This window comes from Acomys russatus, chromosome 24, assembly GCF_903995435.1.
Source record: "Acomys russatus chromosome 24, mAcoRus1.1, whole genome shotgun sequence".
NCBI classification, from domain to species: domain Eukaryota; kingdom Metazoa; phylum Chordata; class Mammalia; order Rodentia; family Muridae; genus Acomys; species Acomys russatus.
The window spans coordinates 44,883,194-44,909,554 of NC_067160.1; the positions used below are offsets into that span (position 1 = coordinate 44,883,194).

General features: G+C 41.9%; 1 protein-coding gene and 1 pseudogene across 1 annotated transcript in view; one reads left to right on the plus strand and one right to left on the minus strand.

Annotated features, from left to right (window-relative positions):
- The window catches only part of Golga1 (golgin A1), a 45,264-nt gene that overhangs the window by 9,655 nt on the left and 9,248 nt on the right, over nt 1-26,361 (plus strand). Inside the window, exons 3-13 of the mRNA XM_051166981.1 lie at nt 618-692; nt 1,536-1,633; nt 3,104-3,136; nt 5,096-5,224; nt 5,700-5,869; nt 6,341-6,452; nt 14,866-14,991; nt 16,854-16,949; nt 19,604-19,699; nt 20,669-20,818; nt 21,605-21,700. Of these exons, the coding sequence (XP_051022938.1) occupies nt 618-692; nt 1,536-1,633; nt 3,104-3,136; nt 5,096-5,224; nt 5,700-5,869; nt 6,341-6,452; nt 14,866-14,991; nt 16,854-16,949; nt 19,604-19,699; nt 20,669-20,818; nt 21,605-21,700 (1,181 nt within the window). The remainder of the gene's footprint in view (nt 1-617; nt 693-1,535; nt 1,634-3,103; nt 3,137-5,095; nt 5,225-5,699; nt 5,870-6,340; nt 6,453-14,865; nt 14,992-16,853; nt 16,950-19,603; nt 19,700-20,668; nt 20,819-21,604; nt 21,701-26,361) is intronic.
- LOC127207586 (cytochrome c oxidase subunit 7C, mitochondrial-like) lies at nt 8,113-8,316 on the minus strand (annotated as a pseudogene).

Here is a 26,361-nt window from a genome sequence, read left to right on the forward strand (position 1 = left end):
AGAGGCACCATGAAGGCAACTCTATAAAAGAAAACACTTAAGTGGGGACTTGCTTACATTTCCAGAAATTTAATCCATTATCATCATAGTGGGGATTATGGCAGCATGCAGGCAGTGGCTGGAGTAATAGCTGAGAGTTACATCCTGATCTATAGGCAGAGATAGACTTGGCCTGGGTTAGGCTTTTGAAACCTCAAAGCCATTGTGACAAACTTCCTTCAACAAGCCCACACCTCCTGATCCTCTAATCCTTTTAAATAGTCCACCTCTCTGATGACTAAGCATTCAAATACATGTGCCTGTGAGAGCCATTCTTATTCAAACCACCAAAGTAACCCTGAGATTTAGAACTGAGGAATGAAGATGGTGGTGGGTCTTTCATAGCAGGATATTAGGCCAAACAAATCTCCCTGTTTGTACTTACTGTTTATACCATGGATAGTTAGCACCATTCCTGTTTGCCAGTGTCATTCATTGCATTCCTTAACAGGACTTGTTTTCAGGTTAAGAAAATCATCATCATTTTCACTCATTCTTTTGTTTGCTTGCTTGTTTAATTAACTTCCTTTCCTGATGTTTGTCCACTCCTGGTATGTGCATCACCCTCCTCACCCAAGACTATGCTGAACAGGTCCGAAACTTGCAGAAGATAAAAGAGAAGCTTGAAATTGCATTAGAAAAACACCAGGATTGTACGTATTTTTTTTTTTCCTGCTTTCTTTAATCTTTTCAGGCTTTAGCTTTTTAAATGAATTAGTATATTATTATATGGTCCATCAGAACTCATCTCTATTTTGTAGTATTCTTAATCAGATTGATGTAACTTTTGACTGAAAGTTATCAAGTAGAAGTATATTTCTGTTGCTTTGTACTTAAGAGGCAAACTACTTAAGAGGGGATCATTTTGTACTCATTTCTATCTAGATGACCCACTTACTGATTGCCCTTCGGTTTTAGTACAATCTAGTGCGTCTAAACCAAGGACGATATTCTTAACATAGTTTCATTACTGTGATGTTGACTAACTGTGGGAAAGCTCTGATATCACTATACCAACAATAGAATGGACATAAATTTTGTTAAATTACTAATCTATCCCAACTCCTGTTTTCCTTGCATTTGTCATCCAAAAAAGATGCTACAAGAAGTCATAAGAAAACTAAAGAAAGCTTTTCTTTTCTTTTGTTGTTGTTACTGTATTGATTTTTATTTTGTTTTTCAATTCTGATGAAGAGACAGTAGCTGTCACTTCATAGCAACCTTGGTGTTTTCTGCCCACCTACCTAAATGTTTGTCCTGATACCATTCAAAAAGCTACTGTTTAACGTCTTCAGTATTATAGAAGGGAGAAGTAAGGACCCACACCCTTACTGGAGCAGAAAGGTTCTAGAAACTTGAGTTTTTCACAGTCTCATAATCCATTTCTGTGACCTTGCCTTTTTTATTGGTGGCATTTATAGACTACTCACATGGGCTGTTTGTCATGCTGTTTCTAAAGTATTTCCATATCTCAAATAGAGCCTCTTTGTTAACAGCTTCCATGCGGAAATTTCAAGAACAGAATGAAACATTCCAAGCCAACAGAGCCAAAATGGCAGAAGGACTGGCTTTGGCATTAGCCAGGAAGGACCAGGTATTTAAATATGGTACTGCCCAAGGCTAGGAAAAGACTTCACTTAGGGACCCAAACTGAAAAATCATGACATAGACCTGATAAGAAGTCTGTATGAGCCAGAAGGAAAGGAGTGCATATAAGTTCTTTAAGGATTCATATGACCTTTTCTTATGAAGTCACACTTGACAGTTTAACCATGAAATGTGTCTAAAATATGAGAGAATTATTCTTTCTGTGTATGTTTGTAAACTAGAGACAGGAAGTGGTGTGTCCATAATCCACTAGTGATCCTACAAATTAGAAAAAAGATCTCACTCTCTAAAAAGTTGTCCCCAAACCTACACCCCCAAACACCAGCCTCTTCCAGTATAGACACCGTCACATTAGACATATAGTATAGACACAGCAGTAGCAGTTCACATAGCCCTTCTGACTCGTTCTCCAAAACCAAGTATAGACAGAAGTGAAACTCTTGATTTCCATAGAGCCAGCCCCTGAAAGATGCTAAACGAATGACAGCAAAAGGAAAAGTCAGCCGGGTGTGGTGTACAACTAATCCCAACACTTGGGTGGATACAGGAGGATCAGGTGTTAAACGCAAGCCTGGACTATATGAAACCCTGTCTCTAAAAATGGAGAAGTAGTAAAATATTAATACAAAATGTAAAATTTTAAAGGGAAAATAATATTACAGTAACTATAGGGTATGTTATATTTGATATAGTCAGTAGTTTTTTTGTTTTTGTTTTTGTTTTTTGTCAGTAGTATTTTACACATCAGTGTTTTATAGTGATAATCCTGTGATTGGTTTTAAAATGTAAATATAAAAGCATTATGTACAACTACTCAATAGATAACTATGGTGTGAATGTATGTAAACATGAGAAAAAAAAACAATTGAAAAGCAGTATATTCTGATTAGCAACTATTGTGATTGGGCCTTTTGTACCAATGTTGTTTTTATTGTATTCTTTGGTTTATGAATGAAGTGTGTAATGTCCCTTCTTCTTTGTCATACACCAGAGGGCATAATGTGTACTAGAAAATCAAACGGGGTACAAACAATTACCAAATACAATTGGTGGTGCTCCCTGAGACTTTGAGGAAATTGATGTCTAAACATCAACTATATGGCCCAACCTGGTAGTTTCCAGCTGCCCTCTCTCAAGAAGTAATAGCAGTGTTCATGGAAGACACAGACAAATAGCAGAGCTTGAATGTCATGCTGAACAGACACCTTCAGGCTATTTTGTGTTCTACAGTTATATGTAGAATCCATTTTTCTTCTAGGCCATTTAGCTTTCTTAATATTGAACCAATTTATGGATATTTTTTGTTAATGTTTATCATGCTTTTTTGCCTTTTTTGTTGTTGTTGTTGTTGTTGTTGTTTGTTAATTGATGGCTTTTAGGAGCAAGTAATTTTCTGAGAGTCTTAGAATTCCAGATTCTCTCCCCTGGAAACTATACTTCTTTTGTTTTGTTTTAGGAATGGTCAGAAAAGATGGACCAGCTTGAAAAGGTTAGTTATTTTTATTTTATGCATGCTGGCATCATCTCTGGGGCTTAGAAAATGCTTTCTCCAGCAAGAACTAGTTGGTAAAAGCCTATAATCCTAGCTCCTTGATAGACTGAAGCAGGAGGATGGCAAGGCAAGGCCTCCCCTGGTTGCTGAATGAGTTCAAGACCAGGCCTAACAACTTAGTAAGATTCTTTTTTTTTTTTTTTTTTAAGATTTATTTATTTATTATTATGTATACAGTGCTCTACCTGCATGTACACCTGCAATCCAGCAGAGGGCATCATATCACATTATAGATGGCTGTGAGCCACCATGTGGTTGCTGGGAATTGAATTCAGGACCTCTGGAAGAGCAGTCAGTGCACTTAACCACTGAGCCATCTCCCCAGCCCTGTAAGATTCTACCTTTTAAAAAAAATAAAAAATAAAAATAAATTGTTTGTTAAATCATATATATGTCATTTGTGTCTGTGTGACAATGGGCACATGTGTACAGGTGCCCATGAATGCCAGAGCACTTGACCCTCCCGGAACTAGAGTCACAGTTAGTTGTGACCTACTTGCCATGGATGCTGGGAACCAAACTTGACTTTTCCGGAATAGCAAAAAGTGGCCTTAACCACCAAGCCAGCCACCTCAAAATTCTTTTAAAGTTAGAATTGGGAACTGGCAAGATGGCTCAGTGAGTAAAGGTGCTTGTTTCCAAGCCTGATGCCTAAGTTCAGTCTCTAGAACCCACATGGTGGAAAGAGAGAACCATTGCCTACAAGTTGTTCTATGATCTACACACATATACCATGGCACACACATGCCCACATTTACACAAACACACACACACACACACACACACAAATAATAAAAATTAATAAAAATAACTCTCACATATTGTGCAAAATAGAGTCTGTTTCCCCAGTACCCAGCTTATAGTACCAGTTGTGATAGAACCTGGAAGCAGGACACTGGATGACTGGACTGACTTCAACAGCCTGCCTTTTCCTCTTCTTCAGTGGGCATGAAGTGGGTATCCTTTGTTAGCTCTTCCTGTTGTGCTCTCTACCCTTATTTACCCAAAGGCTGATGGCTGCTGCATTCACTGGGCGTGATGCCTCTGGCTTTGAATGGCCACTTGGGAACACCAGAAGAATGATGGTGGAGGGAGCATAATCCAGATATCCATTCCTCAGCTTTGCCCACTGGGGGTTCCTTTGGTTTCCTTAATCCCATGACCAAAATTTTAAGCTTCTGTTAGACTAGTGGTCCAAATGAACACTTTTGAGATGCTTTTTCTCATAACTCTTTTTTGGTGCCCTTTGCCACACAGTTAAATGGACTCTGCTGCCTGTTTTCTTGTGGGCCCCGATTGACCCTGTAGTCACATTGAGAATGCTGCCTAACAAAACAGGGAGAACCAGAACATTTCTCAAGACTTAGCACTGAGGAGTAGGAGAGGCTCTTGGCTAGACAGAGATGAGATGATTGTCCAATAATCCACTGCTTACTGCGCTACGTAGGAAGCTAGTTGCTATACAGCGAAGCCTGTCTCAGAATAGTGTCTGGGGGCTGGAGAGATGGGGAAAGGCACTTGTTACCAAGTCTATTGATCTGAGTTTGACCCCTGGAGCCAGCAAGTTATCATTTGGCCTCCACACTTGTCTTGTGGCATGTATGCACTTGTCTGCAACAGTTTAAAAACCAACTTTGGCCAGGTGGTGGTGGCGCACACCTTTAATCCCAGCACTTGGGAGGCAGAGGCAGGTGGATCACTGTGAGTTCGAGGCCAGCCTGGTCTACAAAGTGAGTCCAGGACAGCCAAGGCTACACAGAGAAACCCTGTCTCGAAGAAAAAAAAACCACAAAAAAAGAAATAAGATAAAATAAACCAATTTTAAAAGTTCTGCTTGTACAATACAGATTTCTAATACTTGGGTTGCCTATGTCGGTGTCTTCTTTTTGCAAACAGGATAAAAGGTTTCTAACAGCTCAACTGCAAGAAGTAAAGAACCAGAGCTTGAGCCTTTTCCAAAAGAGAGATGAAATTGATGAGTTAGAGGGATTCCAGCAACAGGAAATCAGCAAAGTAAAGCACATGGTAGGTGTTTCTGTTTTGGAAGTTCAGTAATAGTACCATTGAGCCTTGTTTGCTTATGCCTCAAGAGGTCATCTCTCGCAAGACTGTAAACACGTGCGTAGTCTTGGATATTAACCACATATTTTGCGATGTTTTCAAATTTATTTAAAATGGAAAAGTTCTATTTCAAATGTGTCTATTTTTTAACCTTCTATTTGTTTAAGTACAACACATTAAGCCCAATTCTCATCCCACAAAAATGTCATTCTCTTTTTTTCTTTCTGTTTGTGTGTGAGAGAGAGTAGGCATGCACATGCCACAGCATTTGTGTGAAGGTCAGAGGTCAACTTTCAGGAATCCATTCTCTCCTTGCATCATGGGATCCAAGGATTGAGTTCAGTTGGTAAAGCTTGTGCATCAAATTCCGTTACCCACAGAGCCATCTTAAATGTGTTTCTTAGCAGTGGCCTAATGGGATATTATGTCTTCTTGTCAGCTTTTAAAAAAAGAAGAATGCTTGGGGAAGATGGAGCAAGAGTTGGATGCACGAACCAGGGAACTTAATCATACTCAGGAGGAGTTGGTGACTTCCAATCAGTTGTTGTCTGACTTAAACCAGCGGCTAGAAGAATTGCAGAGACACTGCTCAACGCTGGAAGAACAGAGGTTCTTGCTTGGTCTGTGGGGCCCTTGGGAGAGGTGTTGGTGTAGCATTGTTAAAGCCTATCCAAATGCCGCCCCCCACCCTGCTCATCACAACTCTTTTTATCTCAGTGCTGGCAAAGGCTTCTGGATTGTCCTTACATGCCTAGGCCTTAGGCCCTCCACACCACCCAGCACTGGCCTTCTCTCCTTACCCTATATAGGCACAAGTCCCTTCCAGTCCTTCTAAGCAGTATAATCTGAGTTGTACAGTTATTGAGTATTCAAAGACAGATCAGAATTCATTGCTTAGACTTGGATGGTCTTCCTGCTTCTGCTCCCGAAAGCTAAGAAGCCTTTTCACAGGGATGAATAGTGTGGCTGTAATGACACTTGAAGCCTGAAGTGTAAGGAGCCATGGACGTTCTTCTTTTGGAGAGTGTGTCATAGAGGAAGTATCACAATTTGCTCATTGTCTGCTTTCTTTTAACAAAGAGATCATGTGACAGCTTCAAAAGCAGGTGCAGAACATAAGGTTATTGTCCTGGAACAAAAGGAACAAGAGCTACAAGAGCTCATCCAGCAGCTTTCCATTGACTTACAAAAGGTAAGCACAAGAGCATAAATGGAGATTTCCTCCTGCGGGAGTGTGTGCTTCTTGTGTGGACCACATGTCCTACTTCCTGCTTTAGCCAAATGGCTCTCAAGGGAACAGCTATTGAACTACTCAAGTTGCTTAACAGAAAAGGTACTATTTCCGAGTGTGTTGGTACATACCTGTAGTCTAGGAACTTAGAAGCTAAGACAGGTTTACTGGGCTTAGGCATTTGAGGCTGGCTTTGAAAACATTGTGAGACTTCGTTCGTTTGTTTGTTTGTTTTAAGAAGTGGAAGAGGTGAAGGAGGAAAATAGTATTCTAACAGGAATTCTCAAAGAATAATATTTATTTGGCTTGGTTTTGATTGGCAGTCTAAATTGCTTAGGGTGGTCTAGATCTTAGAATTCTCCAACCTCAGTCTCCCAAGTAGCTGAGATTAAAAGCTTGTGCCATTGTATCCATATGAAATAGCATGTCATTTGTTGGTTCTGCCCATGTCTTATGGGCTTAAGAGTTTAGTGCAGCTGTAGAGCACTTAGTATAAGGCCCTGAGTTCAGTCCCAGCACCATAAAGAAAAATATTGTCTTAAAATATCACATAATAGACATTGAGTACAAGAACATGTAAGTCTCTAATGTGGCCACAATTTTACACGGACTTACATCAATATTTTATTCTTGTTTCTCATTTGGTTGAAAGAAATATATCACTCAATAGGCAAAAACCATCGACCTGTGCTAAATTCTGAGAAGAATAACTGAATATGAAAGACTGGTTTTTTTGGGTTTTTTGTTTTGTTTTGGTGTTTGTTTGTTTAGTTTTGTTTTGGTTTTGTGTGTGTGTGTGTGTGTGTGTGTGTGTGTGTGTGTGTGTGTAGATTATAAGTTGACCCACAGTAGTCAGTTCCCTCTTCCTACTGTGTATGTCCTAAGAATCAAACCAGGTTGTAAAACCTTGGTGGCATGTGCCTTAAGTTGCTGAGCTATTTCATCAGCCCTGAAGGACTATTCTATTCATTTCCCTTTTTCCAATATGTATATATATATATATATATTTTTTTTTAAGGCTTGTTTGTATATTTTATATATATGAGTTCTTTGCCTGCGTGCACATCTGTACACTAGAAAAGGGTATCAGATCACATTATAGATGGTTGTGAGCCATCATATGGTGCTGGGAATTGAACTCAAGACCTCTGAAGAAGCAGTCAGTGCTCCTAACCACTGAGCCATCTCTCTAGCTCCACCCAATATATTTTGATCATATTCTTTCCCCTCCCCCAACTCCTTACAAATTCCTTATTCCTCCCTACCTGCCCAACTCAATGTTCTTTTTCTCTGTTTTTCTATCACTAGTTTATTTACAATCTTATCTTGTATAAGCATTCAGGGGTTTACTCTATTTTTTTTAAATATTCCTTCTTGGAAACATTCTACATGTCTCTCTCTCTCTCTCTGGTTGTTGTTGTTTTGTTTGGTTGGTTTTGTTTCTGTTTTTTGAGACAGGGTTTCTCTGTGTAGCCTTGGCTGTCCTGGACTCACTTTGTAGACCAGGCTGGCCTCGAACTCGCAGCGATCCACCTGCCTCTGCCTCCCAAGTGCTGGGATTAAAGGTGTGCACCACCATGCCTGGCTCTTTGTGTCGCTTAAAAGGATGAATTAAGCATCCTTATTTCCTAAGTAGCAGGTGCCTTACTATAAAGAAAGGCACAGCAAATCTAGATCTAAAGTACATGGTCCTTATAGCCAGCAACTGCCTCTTGTCTTCCATGGAAAATGGCAAATTCTTCCCTGGGCCCTACCTGTAGTGGCTGTGACAGACCATGGAGGAGATGAACCTGCTGATGCTCTAGCCCAACAGCTGGAAATTCATCAAGAGGTACCAGATGGTCTCCTCCTTTCTTTTTTTTTTTTTTTTTTTTTTTCCTCTCTCTCCATTTATTTACTTTCATATATATAGATGCATTGGTGTTTTGCCCATATGTATGTCTGTGTAAGGGTATAAGTTTCCCTGGAACTGAGTTACAGACAGTTATGAGCCGCCATGTGGGAGCTGGGACTTGAACCCAGTTCCCCTGGAAAAGAACAGTTAGTGCTCTTAACCACAGAGCCATCTTTCCAGCCCCTTCTTTCTCTTTTGTTGTTTTTTGAGACAGGGTGTCTCTCTTATGTAGCTCTGGCTGTCCTGGAACTTGGCTATGTAGACCAGGCTGGCCTCGAACTCACATATTCATCTGCCCCTGCTTCCTGAATGCTAGCATTAAAGGTGTGCACCAACACTCTCAGTTTATGAGTCCATTTTGTGTTGTCCAACCACTCCTGAGCATGAGGTTGGAGATTAGAGTAATAGACGCAGTATTACTCAATTGACTTCCCTTTCCTGGAAGTTAGCAATTGCATATAGCTCTTTAGTTAGGGGTGGGACTTTGTGCCACTTCTCCTTGTCCATGCTGGGATTTTCTCTAGCTTAAGCTTGTACAGATGTTCTACATGCTATCACAGTCTCTGTGAGTTTGTAGATTCATGAATTTTTATATGTTTTTAAGTGTACCTGTGTGCATGCCTAATGCCAGTAGAGACCAGAAGAGGGCTCTGGATCCCCAGGATTTGAAGTTACAGATGTTGTAAGCCACCATGTGGGTGCTGGAAATAAAACCCAGGTCCTCTGCAAGAACAGCAAGTGCTCCAAACCAATGAGCCAACACTCCAACCTCTGAAGGACTGATTTTTATTTTTATTTTTTTGGTTTTTTGAGACAGGGTTTCTCTGTGTAGCCTGGGTGGTCCTGGCTTCACTTTGTAGACTAGACTTGCCTCAAACTCACAGTGATGTTTCTGCCTCTGCCTCCCTGACTGCTAGGATTAAAGGCATGCACAACTACGCCCAGCTGGCTTGATTTTTTTTTTTCATATATGCATTTATATCATGAACATGCATCATGGCACACATGTGGAGGTCAGAGGACAACCTTCAGGAGTCATTTCTCTCCTTCCACCACGTGGGTCCCAGGGATTGAACTCAGGCTGTAAGGCTGAGCAGCAGGTGCCTTTACCCACTGAGCTATCTCACCAGCCCATGATGGTAGCATTGCCAAGAGTGATGGCAAATGGAGGTCTGACAAAGTTAAATACTGAGAAGACTGACAAAACTGGATTTCTTGGTTCCTGGCTTGAGCATCTGAGTTGCTAATACTGCTAGTCAGTCATTACTCAGAGTGCACTACAGTAAGGTCAGTTAATACAAAGGTTGTGAATTTAGAGTAGATTTTTATTGTTGTTCTTAATATCCAGATATGACTTTATAAACTTTATAGATTTATAAAAATAGGGTGAGATTTTTAAAAAATGTAACAAACTGCTGACTTCCCTTGTATGAATTCTTTATGCTAGGAAAACGATGTTTCTCTACAAGGCTTCTGCGTGTCCTTCACTGTTCCATCCCATCCTTTCCTCCTTCAGAAATAAGCACAATATGGCAATAGTGGCACACATCCTTAATTCTAGCACTTCGAAAGCAGAGGCATATAGTGAGACCCTGTCTTGAGAAAAACAAATAACAACAAACAGTAAGAATAATAAATTAAGCACAAGCCATAGATTGTTTTAATTCTTGTTTTATTTTACATTTTTACCATATTTGACTCCTATACAGTATCTTCATTTGTTCTCATCCTTAATATTACATAAATAAAATCATGCTTTAAGTATTCTTCGTTGTTGTTGTTTGGTTTTTTTTTTTTGTTTGTTTTTTGTTTGTTTGTTTGTTTGTTTCTTTAAGTATTCTAAACCTTGCTCTTCTGTTTTGTTGAAACAGAGTCTCACTTTGGAGTTCTGGCTAGGCTGGAACTCACTCTATAGACCAGGCTGGCCTTCCATTCACAAAGATCCACCTACCTCTACCTTCTGAGTGCTGAGATTAAAGGCCTGTAACACCACACCCCACTTGTACATCCCTAATCTTTTTTTTTTTGGCGGGGGGGGGGGGGGGGGAGGTTGGTTTGTTGTTGTTGTTGTTTTGGGTTTTTTTCAAGACAGGGTTTCTCTGTGTAGCCTTGGCTGTCCTGGACTCTGTAGACCGGGCTGGCCTCGAACTCACAGTGATCTGCCTGCCTCTGCCTCCGGAGTGCTGGGATTAAAAGCATGCACCACCACACCAGGCTTTTTATTATTATTATTTATTTATTTATTTATTTATTTATTTTTATTTTGTGTACATTTGTGTTTTGCCTACATGTGTGAGGAAGTCAGATCCTCTGGAACTGGAGTTACAGACAGTTGTGAGCTGCCTTGTGGGTACTGGGAATTGAACCTGGGTCCTCTGGAAGAATAGCCATTGCTCTTAACCACTAAACCATCTCTCTAGTCCACATTCCTAATCTTAATGTACCTCTTATTCTAGGCCCATACCTGTGAGACTTAGGTGTGGCTCGAGATTAAATGAAGAGGAAGACTTAGGAAATGAGCAGGTTTAGCAGCAGAGATTTTTAAAAAATATTTTTTATTAATTTACTCATATTACATCTCAATTGTTATCCCATCTCTTGTATCCTCCCATTCCTCCCTCCCTCCCATTTTCCCCTTACTCCCCTCCCCTATGACTATGACTGAGGGGGACTTCCTCCCCCTGTATATGCTCATAGGGTATAAAGTCTCTTCTTGGTAGCCTGCTATCCTTCCTCTGAGTGCCACCAGGCCTCCCCCTCCAGGGGACGTGGTCAAATATGAGGCTCCAGAGTACGTGTGAAAGTCAGACCCCACTTTCCATTCAACTGTGGAGAATGTCCTGTCCATTGGCTACATCTGGGTAGGGGTTCGAAGTTTACTGCACCTATTGTCCTTGGCTGGTGCCATAGTCTGAGCAGAACCCCTGGGCCCAGATCTGCCCATCATAATGTTCTTCTTGTAGGGACAGAGGGGAGGACTATTGGCACTCTAGGTGAGAGAAGCATGGGAGAATGAGGAAATAGAAGGATCCAGAGATTTTTTTTAGAACAGTGTTTGGTAGGAATTCTGTTAGTCAGCTCCAGGTGTTGAAGGCCTGATGTAGCACAGCCAGACCAAAAGCACTGTAGGATGTGATCCATAAGAAGACTAACTGGGGGTCAGGAGAGATGGCTCAGTGGTTAAGAGCACTGTCTGCTCTTCCAAAGAACCTGGGTTCAATTCCCAGCTCCCACATGGCAGCTCACAACTGTCTGTAATTCCGGTTCCAAGGGATATAACACCGATGCATAGGAAATAAAATTTAATAAATTATTTTAAAAAAAGAAGAAGAAGAAGAAGACTTGACCGGAAGCCAGGCGTGGTGGCACATGCCTTTAATCCCAGCACTCAGGAGGCAGAGGCAGGCGGATTAGTGTGAGTTTGAGGACAGCCTGGTCTACAAAGCAAGTCCAGGACAGCCAAGGCTACACAGAGAAACCCTGTCGCAAAAAAAAAAAAAAAAGAAAAGAAAAGAAAAAGACTTACTGGAGCTTGGCAACAGATACTTTTTCTGACCCCAACTTTATGCTCTTACCTAACCAACACAGTAACTGGTGTAAGATGGTTGGTCTTCGATGGAATGAGTCACCATAGTATTCTTCAAGTTCACAGTGCTGTGCAGCAAAACAAGTGCAGGCTTGAACCCTGAAGATCAGTTTGAACCCTTATGTATCACAGAGAGATCTGTCAGGTTTTTGTAACAGACACAATGAAATGCTTATCCATGCTTTCATACTGGAGCTGCTGCTGCTGCTATGGCTGAACTATGCTTCTTTCAAGTATCTCTATTTCATTGGTTTACATTATAATGAGAGACTGTTAGGATACATCAGTATGGGCAAACCTATTTTCCTTCCTGCTTTAACATTCATCTTTTCAAAAAGATAAAGAAAAAAAACATTCATCTTTTCTGTCTTACCTACTTTCTAAATATTGCCATTTACCTCAGTATCTGGGCCATAGGTTTGGGATGTGTCCTCAGTCTCTCTGGCTTCTCCTATCCAATTTCCTGGTCCAGGTGAACTTGTTTTAGCTATTTGCATATGTGTCTGTTCTAGTATAACAGTCTTAAGGGAGAAAGGATTTTTTGTAGCTTACAATTTCTGGTTAAAGTCTATCGTAGTTGGTGTTCTATTGCTGTGAAGAATACCATGACAAGATAACTCTCACAAAAGAAATCATTTAATTAGGGACTTGCTTATAGTTTCAGAGCTTTAGTCCATTATCATCATGGCAGGGAGCATGGTAGCATGGTAGCAGGCACTGGAACAGTTGCTGAGCGCTACATCCTGGTCCATAGGCAGAGAGAAAGACTGGGCCTGGCATTGGCTTTTGAATTCTCAAAGCCCACCCCAGTGACACACTTCCTCCAGCAAGGCCACAACTCCTTATCCTTGTAATCCTTTCAAATATTTCCATTGCCTGGTGACTAAACAGTCAAATATATGAGCCTATGGAAGCCATTCTTATTCAAAACACCACATAGTCCATTATTGAAGGAAGTGAAGGTGACAGGAACTTCAGACAGCTAGTCACATTATAGTCACAGTTCAGAACAGAGAGGAAATAATGCATACATGCTCAGTTGTGCTTAGCTCCCTCTCTGCACTTAACCTAGTCTAAGACCTAAAGCCAGGGACTGGGCTGGGTTTTCCATATCAGTTAATGTAATTGGCATTCCCACTCCAAACATGCCCACAGACCAACCTGATGTAGATGATCCCTCATTGAGACCCTGTTCCAAAGTGATTTTAGATTATGTCAACTTGAGAAACCATCACACTGCTCTTTACCCACAGTGTTGTTTCTTCTCCTGCCTCTCTGCATCTGAACTTGCCTGTTTAGGAAGCCTAGTTTGAGCATCTCAAGTAGTTGATTTCCTACTGTCTTTGCTTTCTCATGCGCTTTGTATGACCCTGTCTTACAGGATGATTATATTGCTTTATAGTTGGTTGTATGAATAGGTTATCTGTCTCTACTTTCAGAGACCAGACTTGTTGCTTCTGTGGTCAGAACCTGTATATTCTTGGACATCAACAGATAATATTTAGGCCTGACAAAGTTTTTTAAATTGTGAGGTTGTGCATCCATTCTTCAGAGTCATGCCACTCAGTCTTGTTTTCACTGGTAACAGTTAAGAATGATAAGTACTTGGGAGGCAGAGGCAGGAGGATCACTGTGAGTTCAAGGCCAGCCTGGTCTACAAAGCGAGTCCAGGACGGCCACGGCTACACAGAGAAACTCTGTCTTGAAAACCCAGAAAGAGGAAGAGAGAGAGAAAGAGAAATACTTCTCCAACACCCTATATTCAGAGCTGCATCTTCCTGAGAAGAGATTAGCCAAGGTTAAATGTGTCTGTGGCTTGAGCTGAAGCAATGAAAGTATAAGCAGGGCATGCAAGGAAGCAGAGTGAGTATACACACCACTGTTAAAGTCTGATGTCCTGCACCTGTTTGGGAGAGGAGACTGGGCATCCTCAGTGGACCAGCACACATCTGAGTGCTTGTGTATTCAGAGCTTCCTGGATTCTCGGATCTGACAGTAGCATTAGATGATTGGTGGTAATGCAAAGAACCGTCTCCCATTCTGTCACCCATCATCACTGCGCTCATTGACAGAATGTCAAGCTGAAATGTGCACTGTTGTTCTGAGGCCAAGCTATGAGATTCATGGTGGCTTGTTGACTCTTGTCATTTGTCTAAGAAGTTTTCTTCCTGTCTTCAAAGCAGTTATCTTAGCTCTGTCTTCCTGTACCCAGCTCTCGAGTTTCCAAGAACATCATTATAGTTTTCTGATTTAGGGAGTTTGTTTATTGTCAGTGCCAGGGATTGAGTTCAGGGCCTTAGGAATGTGATTCCATAGATCATTGCAGGGATGCTGAAAGCTTCTTTAATGGGATTAGCCATACTGCCTCTTTTGGAGAAGTGATGAGTTTGTTCCCTGCCAGGCTACAAGGTGCTTAAATTGATGATCATACTTGCCTTCTTGTTGTTGTTGTTGTTGTTGTTGTTGTTGGTTTGGTTTGGTTTGGTTTGGTTTTTTGAGACAGGGTTTTTCTGTGTAGCACTGGCTGACCTAGACTTACTTTGTAGATCAGGCTGGCCTCGAACTCAAATTGATGCACCTGCCTCTGCCTCCCGAGTGCTGGGATTAAAGGTGTGCACCACCACACCGGTTCATGCTTGCTTCTTATTGCATTCGGTCTCTTCCTTCATCTGGTGCTTGCTTCTTGTCTGTGATAGGTCTTTTTCTTTAATGTTGCTAGTTCTGTTCTTGCACCTCTGTCCCCATTTTCTGGGAAGCTTTCTTAGTTGCATGTTTTTCTGTGATATAATTGGGCACAGAATCTGAGGGAAACAAGACACAACAGGGCAGCAAAGAGAGATGAGAGGGCTATAGTCTAAAGAGGTCTTAAAGAATGGCTATGCTTCCCCCTCCAGGTCACTGCGGAAACTCAAGAAAAAGAAAAAGTCATCACACATTTGCAAGAGAAGGTTATATTCTTGGAAAAGAGACTAGAACAGAATTTATCAGGAGAAGACCATGCACAAGAACTCTTGAAAGAGGTAATGTCTGTTCATGCTGGCCAGTGTTAGAAAGGCATAGTGTTGAATGTGTTCTGAGTTTCTGATCTGGATGACTAGATAACAGTTCTCTGCAACTCTGTGTAGCTCTTTTGGGCACAAAACTCCTGTGCTTAAAGTAATTTTCTACCTAATTTCCCAAGTAGCTGAGATGCTAGGCACATACCACAGCACCTGTCTTATCCAACTTTAGACTTACATCAAATATAGTCTTAGCCAGGCTTTGGTGGCACACACCTTTAATCCTAAGCATGTGGGAGTCAGATAGATCTCTGTGAGTTTGAGGCCAGCCTGGTCCACAGAGTGAGTTCTAGGACAGCCAGGCCTACACAGAGAAACCCTGTCTTGAAAAGAATAAACAACAAAAACAAAAACCTATGGAAAAAAATAGCCTTCTAGGGCGGGGCAATGTTCCCCAATTTTTAGACTGCCTGCCTGACATGTACAAAGCCCTGGACTTAGTCCTGAGCACTGCATAAACCAGGCATGGAAGTGCATGTCTATAATTCTAGAGTTTAGAAGGTAGAAGCAAAAGAATTAGGAAGTTTAGGGCTATCTTTGGCTATGTGTTGTTTGAGACTAGCCTAAGCTACATGAGACCCTGTCTCAAAACAAAAACCAGCCCATGTCTCATGTTTTTCTCAGAGAAGGGGAAAGCTTTGTTTACAGGGCTATAAGGACAGATTGTATCCTGACCATGTGATCGACCTCATCATGACAAAGTCAACAAAGCCATGAGCTCTGAGCTTATCCTAGAGTAGTTTTCTCTATCTGTCAAGCCAAGCTTCTCCTTCTCTTCAGCCACTGCAGTGCTGCAGAGCTTCAGAGCTTCTTGCAGCACAAACAGAAGTGCATTGAAGTCTCCAGGCTGGCACCCAACTAGACTCTCTTCACCCCTATGAAACTAATCTTTCTAAACTGGATTTCTGGTCACCTCACTCTCTTGAACATCTTCCACAATTTCCTTAAACATCTACATTGAGTATAAGGTGCATTCTAACATGTAAGTTGGTTTCTAGAGGCAAGCATCTGTATCTTGTGTCTAGTCACTGTGACTTAAAGCAAGTCACTTAATCTTTTTATGTTGTCTTCTCTATACAATTGGGTTCATATTGTGTCATACTTAATTAAATAAGAATAAAAATTGGTGCATATAATAATAGTATTACTAGTTTTATAACCAACTATTAGTAAGAGTGCAGAGGAATTACTTGGGAGTTTGTTTAAAGCATATATCTCTAATAGAAATGCCGACATCAACAGGTCTAGAGTAAGACCTCACATTTAGCCAGTCTCCCCAGTAAATCTAAAGCTAGGTTTTAGAAGATACATTTGAAAAATTTCTGCCTGCAAAAGAAAAGTTTTTACAACTCTAAAGAGTTCCTCATCATCTGACCCTTTCACTGAACATCACAGTCTTGATTTATTAACCTAAGCTTTTCTGAATAGTTCTGAAGAGCTGTAGTTCTTGGAACACAGCAAGCTCTTTTTTTTTTTTTTTTTTTTTTTTTTTTTTTTTTTGAGACAGGGTCTCACTATGTGGCCCTGGCTGGCCTCAAACTCACAGAGATCTCTCTGCTTCTGCCTCCTGAGTGCTGGGATTAAATGCTTGTACCACTGTGCATGCATGCTTACTAGTATGTACTTTTGTTGTTAGTCATTTGTCCCAGCCTTGGGAACAAAAGACTGTGCCAAATTTATTTCGTGTGTCCTCTATGATATGTGAGTTATAGCTCATTTTGCTGATGGTCTTACCTATTTCTGCCTAGCACAAATGTTACAGCATCAGTAAATACTTGTGAAATGTAGAAACAACCTTCTCTTACTCATCTTTTAAATCACAGAAAACAGTTGCTGAACAGAATCTGGAAGACACTAGGCAGCAGCTCTTAGCTGCCAGGAACAGCCACACCAAGGCCGTTGACCTGCTGGAGACTCAGGTACTGACATCACATTTGCTGTGATGTGTAAATCCTGGTTAGATGGTGGTTTAGCTAAGAAGCTCCTTGGTTAGAGCATCTTTATTCCAAGGAACTATTTTTGGTTGGGTTCAGGTAGTTGTTCTGTCCACTCTAGGCCCCAGCTGCTTTTTTTTTTTTTAAAGTAATTTGTTTATTTTATATACATTGGTGTTTTGTCAACACGCATGTCTCTGTGAGAGTGTCAGATCTCAGAGTTACAGATAGTTGTAAACTGTCATGTGGGTGCTGGGAATTGAACCTGGGTCCTCCAGAAGAGCAGCCAGTACTCTCAACCACTGCCCCCTGTAGCCTCAGTTTTCTTAACCAATATATTTTATTACGAACTTATTGCCTGAGTGTACATCCCTTATAACCTGACTAACCAAAACAATAGGAAAAGAGGATTAAAGAATAACAAAGCCGTAAAGATATCAGTTCCAAGGAACGATTCTCCTGGCGTTGCCAGCAGGATTTCTTCTGCTGGAACCTGGAGTAACCAGAACCCGGAAGCCTTCCCTCAAGCGGTTCTCTCTAGTAGCGTCTCAAAGTGGGGTGATGAACAGCCAAAATTATCCCAAGTCTCCAAAGGCCCTGCCTCCAGTTTGGGGCTCATTTATATATCTCCTCCTCCAAGAGTCTGTTCACAGGATCTTTTCAGCTGGTAACAATCAAGCTCCCACACAAGGTGGTTTGTCTTCTAGTGGATTAACCTCACCTGCTCTCACAAGACCGTTCTGATCCCACACTTGGGATCATAACAAAAACAGGTTTATCTCTCCTTCAGCCCCCCAATTGCATTTCTTATCTCCCAGCATGGGTATCACACAGCCTTGGGGTTTGTTTGGGTTTGTTGTTGTTGTTGTTGTTGTTCCAGTTTAGTGAATATGAAGTGATGGTTCATTGTGTTTACTACAGTGGTTATTAATGAGTTTTCACCTATTACTTCATCTTCTTGTTAGCCTCTAGGGTTTCTACTTTTGAACTGTCTACAAACCCTATACCTATTTTTGTTTGGTGGTTTCAGTCTTTTTTTAATTGGGTTGTAGGATTTTGTTTCACATTCTAGTACCTAATCTCATCAGTTTCAGTCCTGAACTAGTCTGTGTATGTAGACCTTGCTGAACAGAAATTCTGAAGTTTGATATTGCTTCTCTCTGGTCTGAAGCTCCATCTAAAAAATCCATTCATGTTTCTAAATCACCGAGATCTATATTTTTAATTCATTGTATGAGTAGTTTGTCCACATAATAGAGCTCTTGTTCACATACAGACTGTCGTTGTGTGTGGTATTCAGTAAGAATCCAGCTTTCCCTTCCCTCCAGGTTTCTTAGCACTGTTTACTCAACAGTCTGCCCTTCCTCACTGTTACTAATCTAACTTCAGCACATACTGAGTTTTTCTTAACACATTGGATTCGCCCCCGTTGCTGATGTATTTCTGTAGTATCTTGGCAGTGTGTATCTCAGAACCCATGGTCTGAGTAAGACCAAAATTCATGTTGTGATCAGCAATCACACTTCTGGGACTCTTTCCCAAGGAAGTTACTGAAACATCAAACAATTTTGTGTGAAGATACTAATGACTGCTTTATTTTAGATTAGAAAAAATGTCAAAGGGCATTCAAGATGGCTCAGCAGGTAAAGGCACTTGCTGCATCATCAGCTTGACAGTCTGGGCTTGATCTCTAGAGCCCACATAGAGTGTAAGGAAACAATCAACTCCACAAAGTTGTTCTTTGACCACTTGAGCATGCGATGGCGCGTGCATCCATACACCCACATAATGTATGCCACACACACACAATAAGCAAGAAATTAAAAATTAGAATAAATAAAAATGTAAAACAGTCCAAGTACCAGCAGGTGGTCCTGTAGACTTGTGCTCAGTAAAGCAGGAAGCCCTCTTTAAGAAAATAATCATCTCAGGTCTGAGTGGAATTGAGTGGGAGGGAAAGAATGACAAATCATTTAAATTGTATACAAACTATAAAACAGTCCTAAAGATCTAAAGAAAAACATTAAAGTGGTATTGCTTTGTAATGGAAGACTTGGGGCTCTCTTACTTGTTTTTGTAAAGAAAGGTTTTATTTAAGTCTGACACGGAATTGAAGCTGGGACCTTGTTCACTCCAGCTATTGAGTCCCCTGATTACAGGCATATGCTACTACACCTTGTTTCTGGTTCTAATTTTGTTGTTGTTGTTGTTGTTGTTATTTGGTTGTTTTGGTTTGGCTTTTTCTTTTTTTGGTTTTTCAAGACAGGGTTTCTCTGTGTAGCCTTGGCTGTCCTGGACTCCCTTTGTAGACCAGGCTGGCCTCACAGTCACAGTGAACCGCCTGCCTCTGCCTCCCAAGTGCTAGGATTAAAGGCGTGCACCACCACCACCCGGCCTTTGTTTTGTTTTTCAAGACAGGGCTTTTCTGTGTAACTAGACCAGACTAGCCTTGAACTCAGAGATCTGCCTGGGATTAAAGGCATGTGCCACCACCAACAGGCTTTTTTGTTTTGTTTTATTTCAGCCCCTCACCCCTTTTTTCTTTTCTTTTCCTTTTGATCTGGCTCTTAATTTTAAAGCCATGCATTAAACCAGCCCAGCTTCTTGTGAACAAAAAGAATAATTCTGTTTCCCCTCAGGTGAAGGACCTAGAAAATCGCCTACAGGCTGCTGAAGAGCAGCTAAGTCAGAGCAGAGATGTTGTGGCTGCCCAGGAAGTCCAGATCCAGAAGCTTGTAAGTGTTCACCATGTGCAGGCTCCAGTGATTTCCTTCAGCACCTTTGCAGATGCCCCAGATGTGCACAGCAGTATCTGTACTCAACATAAACAGAGCAAGGAGTGGGGAGGTTACCCTGGAGGGTCAGAGTTACCCAGAGCCATGGACTAACTGGTAGTTACTACCCAACATCTGTTTTGTTGAGCACTCTGCCCTTTTGTGGTCCTCAAGAGTTCAAAGCTTAGCTTTCAATCAGAGATGTGAAAAGCAATTCAAGACCACTGGATGAGCTGGGTGTGGTGACATATTCCTTTAATCCCAGCATTTGCAAATCTGAGGAAAACAGATCTTTCTGAGTTCAAGGCCAGCCTGGTCTACATAGTGAGATCCAGCCAGCCAAGCCTACACAGTGAGACCCTCTCAAAAACTAACAAACAAAGCAGTAGGTTGAAGCATTTATGTAGGTATCATGCTCTGAGTAATCTAATAAGTTGAAGCTAGGGAAATAAAAGCAGCCAACCTTGATGTCCCTCTTTGTGGCATCCCTAGCACTGTGCAGAATGCTTCATCACTTAGTAGCACACCTAATATGACACTGTCTGTCATACTCACTCTGTAGAGGAGGTGAACATAGAGGTAGCAAGGTTCACATCTGTCTTATGCATAGCCCTGTTCTTCACCACTTTTTTCTCTTGCCTTCTCTAGGAAAATCTCAGCTATAGAGATCCATTAAGTAGCTGACAGAGGCCTATATCTGAAGACAAAGAGGTGCTCAGCATACACCATGAAGGGAGTGCCAGTGGCATCAGGACAGATGCTGGCTTCAGTTTCCAGGGCAGGCCAGATACAGCAGTAATATGTAGAACATGCAGGGGTTCAAAGCCATACCAGAGGAGCAGTGGCCAAAGAGGATAGTTTGTGTTAGGCAGTCAGGCTCTCCTCTGAAATTTTTGTGTCTTAGCTAACTGTCTTATGATTTTCCTGCAGATCACTACAAACCAAGAGAGTAGCCTTTCCCAGCAGCAGGTTCTTGGCCTGGAGCAGCATTTCAGGGAGCGTACCCATGCACTGGAGGCGCAGATTGAAACTCTGGAACAAACACGGGTGGCCAACCAGATAGCCTCAGAGCGTGTAATGGTGAGTGGAATGGGAGTCAACTGTGTCACTGCAGTTGAGCAGAATGGTACCTCTCTAGGCTGGGAAACCACTTGAGAGAGCTGTTCGCTTTTCCTATAAAGACTTAACCGTCTTAGGAGACTGGAAGTAAAAAGACTGCTTTTACAGAGATGCACAGCAGACAGGTTTCCATAGGGACATATTTCTGTTCTCTAACAGTCCTCTCAGGTTTTTCTGAAATCCATATTGTTCCTCCCAAATGGCTTATCCTATGATCCCTCTATGTGTTCCACAGTCATAAGAGGAGACGTTTTCTTAAGGACCTAGAGATTGAGCCTCACACCTGCTAAGCGTGTGCTCTACCACTGAGCCATTCTCCTGCCCCTGGAGATTTTCAGTGTTTTTCTTCCTTGTCCCTACCCTATTGCTTACTCCTACACTTTCAGTAACCAAAAGAAAGGCCTTTCTTTTATGGAGGCTAGAAATTGAATATCAGCTGTCTTCCTCAGTGGCTTTCCACCTTACTTTTTGAGATGGAATCTCACTAATATGGCTAGATAGCTGGCCAGCAAACCCCAGTTTCTGCCCAGCACTGGTATTACAGGTATGCACTACCACTCCCAGCTTTTTCACCTGGGTGTTGGAAATCTAAATACAGATCTTCATACCTTCCTAAGCACTAATCAACGGAGCCATTTCCTCAGCTCCAGTCATTTCAAAAGGACAATGTCAGAGACACCAGGCTGTGCTTAGGCAGAAATACGGCAGATAACACCTTTTCTTATATGTGCTCTGCTCAATTTACAGCAACAGCTGCAGCAGGAAAACGTGGCCCTTATAGAAAGCAGAAATGAATGTGAACGTTCTTTACAACATCACCAATTAGAGCTAAAGAAACTAAAGGTATTTATCTAATAGATTCAGGGTTATGGAAGTTCCTGTCTGTCTCTTATGTTTGAGTGGACGGGTAAAAGCCCCGCACTTACAGCAGAGGGGAAGTGGAAGTTGCTTCTGCTCTAGTGCTTCTGTTAGGTATCTGCTCAAGTCTTCTCAGGGACCCAGGAATAGGAGAGTTGTGCTCCTTTAGCAGTTCATGTTGTTGAGACTTTGAGTGCAGTCAAAGTGCCATAAGCTGGGCTAGTCTCATCTAGCTGTTCACTGTACCCCAAAGCACAGCTCTTTCTCTGTGTACTTGTCAGTAGCTGACTGGAAACTATACTGTCAGAACACCCCTCTGACTTGTAAAGAGGGCCTTAGAAAGATGTTTGTGTATATTGGGGACCTTGTACAGAAGTGAACCGTCAGCTTGGTTGTCTTTTCCCATCTGTGAAGTTTTAATCTGATCTTACTCCTGTTGTTCCCCAGACAGAACAGCATGCCCATTTTTTTTGTTTGTTTATTTTATGTATGTTGGTGTTTTGCTTTATGTATGTCTGTGTGATGGTGTCAGATCCCCTGAAACTGGAGTTACAGACAATTATGAGCTGATGTGTAGGTGCTGGGAATTGAACCCCTGTCCTCTGGAAGAGTAGTCAGTGCTCCTAAACAGTGAGCCATCTCTCCAGCCCAAGCCGGCCTACTTTCTTACAGGCCCTCTAGGCTCCCTTGGTCCTTCACAATACCTTTGGGGGTGAATCATGGCAATATCTCCCAATATTTTCTGATATCAAGCCTTTGCAGACCTTCCCTTCTCTGTATCAATACCTGTCATTCAGGGCCTGCCCTTACAAGCTCCCAGTAACAATATTCACTTAGTTGCTTAGGCACTATTGCAGTGTTACTACATCATGAAAAGCATGTATCTTGCAATCAGATTTTCTTTTTCTTTTTTAGATAAATTCAAACCTGGGTGTGTATGTGTTGTTGTTGTTGTTGTTTTTCCCCCCAAGACTGCCTCTGCCTTCCCGAGTCCTGGGATTAAAGGCATGCACCACCACGCCGGACTTTTTTTTTCCTTTTTTTCAAAGTTTTTTAAAAAATTGTTTATTTTAATGTGTATCAGTATATACTATGTTTTTTTAAATATTTATTATTATGTATACAGTGCTCTGCCTGCATGTACACCCGCAGGTCAGAAGAGGGCATCACATCACATTATAGATGGTTGTGAGCCACCATGTTGTTGCTGGGAATTGAACTCAGGACCTCTGGAAGGGCAGGTAGTTCTTAGCCTCTGAGCCATCTCTCCAGCCCCCCCCCTTTTTTTTTTTTTGGAGAGACAGGGTTTTTCTGTGTAGCCTTGGCTGCCCTGGACTTACTTTGTAGACCAGGTTGGCCTCAAACTTACATCGGTCTGCCTGGCTCTGCCTCCCCAGTGCTGGGATTAAAGGTGTGTGCCACCTTGCCAGGCAAGCCAGTGCTCTTAAACATTGAGCCAGCCATCTCTGCAGCCCCTCTGTATTTTTTTCTTTGAGACAAGGTCATAACAAATTGGTTTCTGTGCCCAGCAGTGGTGGCAAACACCTTTAATCTCAGCATTTGGGAGGCAGAGGCAAGTGATTGCTGTGAGTTCGAGGCCAGTCTGATCTACAAAGTTAGTCCACGACAGCCAAGGCTACACAGAGAAACCCTGTCTCAGGGGGGAAAAAAGAAGAAGAAATAGAAGTGACTGACAACTGTTAGTGCTGTCAGCAGTCATGTACAGGGCACAGGACACAGCACTGGGCTTCCATTACCACAGAAGGCCTGTGGATGCTTGCTTCCCCTTCAGGGTCACTCAGGGGATGGGTCTCTTGTTGAAATCTACAATTTTGGGTGACAAATACATCAGTAGTATTCAGATGAGGACAAGTGTCACTTTGTTCAGTATCTCAAACCCAGACAAGGTAGTCCTTGAAAGAAAGATTCTGAACTTGTATTTTAACTTAACTGGTTTCATTCAGCAAGCCACACAGTTAAAAACAAGAGTCTTACACATATTTGGGGGGGGTCTATATTTTAGTACAGCAGGGTAATGAATAAGATCTGTGATCTAGCCACAGAAACAAGACCCTAGGTTATAAGACCATTTGTGATATTTTATGATTCAGTAAAAGACTTCTAGTGGAAAAAGAAAAAAGATGTCACAAAGGTGGCAACTACAGGGGCATCTTCAGAGCATCAGAGGAGGGGTAAAATGAGAAAGTTATAACTATTAAATTTAGATTTCAAAAGCAGTTACACACATCTGCCACATAAGCCTCAGATGATGTGCTGCACAGCTCTGCTGGTATGTGGGATCAAGGCAGTAGACAGACTGGCAAAAGCAGGGAAACTGCAAGGTGGATGTAACTGCTCTTCAGGACAGAATTGCTGCTGCCAGTTCAAAGGGACATGCATGAAGACCAGGAAGTCTCCAGGAAGGAGCAGCCTTCCCATCTTCCTTGAATGCCCCTGAGACAGAGGTTAAGATAGACCCAGCTGACGTAGCACTTGGGAGGCATAGGCAGGTGGATTTCAAGGCCATCCAATTTACAAAGCAAGTTCTAGAACAACCAGGGCTACACAGAGAAACCTTGTTTTGGGGAAAAAAAAAAAAAAGTACATTCTTTGAACTTTTATTTTCCATGAGAGCATTATTAAAATCAGTGAGTATTGGGGCTGGAGAGATGGCTCAGTGAGTTCAATTCATAGCAACCACATGGTGGTTCACAACCATCTATAATAGAATCTGATGCCCTCATTTGGCATACAGATAAATCTAAAAAGAGAAGAAAAAAAATCAGTTTTATTTTCTTGTTTTTTCTATTTCTTCTCTTGATCCCACTCAGAGTCCAACATATCTCTAATATGCCTGGACCTGCCTTTTTCCTTTCTTTCTGTCTTCATGCATTTAGTTAGTTAGTTAGTTAGTTAGTTATTTTATCGTTTTTTGAGACAGGGTTTCTCTGTGTAGCCTTAGCTGTCCTAGACTCTACTTTATAGACCAGACTGGTCTCGAATTCACAGCGATCCACCTGCCTCTGCCTCCTGAGTACTGGGATTAAAGGCATGTGCCACCATGCCTAGCTGTATTCATGCATTTTTAAAGGACTCTAATTTATTATATACATATATTAAGGGTTTGTTGTTGTTTTAAAGACAGGTTCTCACTCTATATTCCCATCTGGCCTAGAACTCAGAGAGATCTGCCTGCCTCTTCCTCCCAAGTGCTGGGATTAAAAGTATTCATCACCACACCTGGTTTGTTTTTATTTTTTAAAATAAGCTGCTACCTGAACACCTTCCCCCCGCCCCCCCGAAATACCAGGCATAACCCCAAACGCTTAGCTGCCATGTGTTGGGAGGCCTAACAGCTCCTGCAAGATGTAAACCATGCTTACTTGGCAGGCTGGAGTATCAACCTGGAGTCCAGTAGTTGGGGACTCATAGGGCTCTGAGGCACTTCAGAGCTACCTGGCTGTGTCTGTCAGGTAACCACTCCCTATCAAGAATCCAATGTGTGTGTCTGTGTGTATGCTGTTGCTACGCTAGTGTTTAGCTGGTGTTTGGCTGTTGTCTTGTAGTACTGGGCCTGAAACCTAGAGCCTCCCTTGTGCTGCTTGAGTGCTCTACTGTAGAGAAACCCCTAGCCTTATCTGAGACAGGTATCTCCAGTTAGCTCAGGCTGGTCTGGGACTTGGAATTCTCTGTCTCAACCTCCCAGGCACTAGGATTACAGGTATATGCTTTCAGACCTGGCCCATTTTCTTTTTAAAATGGAAATGGTAACCTCTGACCCCAGGAAGACTATTTAGAGGATCAAACATGGCTACAGATGAAAAGTGCCAAAGACAGTTCTCCAGCATGAGTTTCCTTTATGCTCCAGCCTGCCTTCCTGTCTTCTCAGACATACTGAGGCTGTCTGCCTCTCCAGACACCAGCAGTTATAAGTATCTCTTTAGACTTCCCCCCCAAAAAAACCTTCCTGAGTAGGCAAAGCATTCTTACCAAGCCAGAATCTCTAGCTCCTTCCCGTGACAGCAGGCACATCCTAAGCCCACATTTGGTAGTCATAGATGATCAGGGGCCCCTGACAAGGCATCTTGTACAGTGCACTTGAGGGTCTCATCTCTCAAGTGGGCCTCTCAAGTTCAGGTACCGGTTGTCCTTTTCTATCAGAGCTAGACTCACTCTGAAGACAATTGTGATTACTCAAGTAAGGTCCAACATGCCATGTCCCTGTAGCTGACAAAGGGAGTTGTTAGGAAGAGATAAGAAGCTCACAGACCCAGAGAAACTGATGGTTTTCTTTCTCCATCAGTGATAATTTGCTAGTTCATCAATGTAGAGGGCTTCCTATGTTGAAGGCACGGACATAATGTCAGCTCTGCTCTTGGACCATTTCAGGGGTCTTTAACTTAGCTTCAGAGTATAAAAAAGGGTCAGGATACAAAAGACTCTTAATTGTTCATATTGGTGACATAACCACCTTCTAGCTGAATTTATTTGGTCAAAGGGATGAGATGCTATGATAGGTCAGACCCAAATCATATGCCACAAAATTAGGGCATTGTCACTGACAGACCAACCCTTGCCATGTAAAGTCTCAAGGTGGAAATGGAGGACAGAAATGAGGTGCTTACACAGAACCCGGGGGGTTCTAG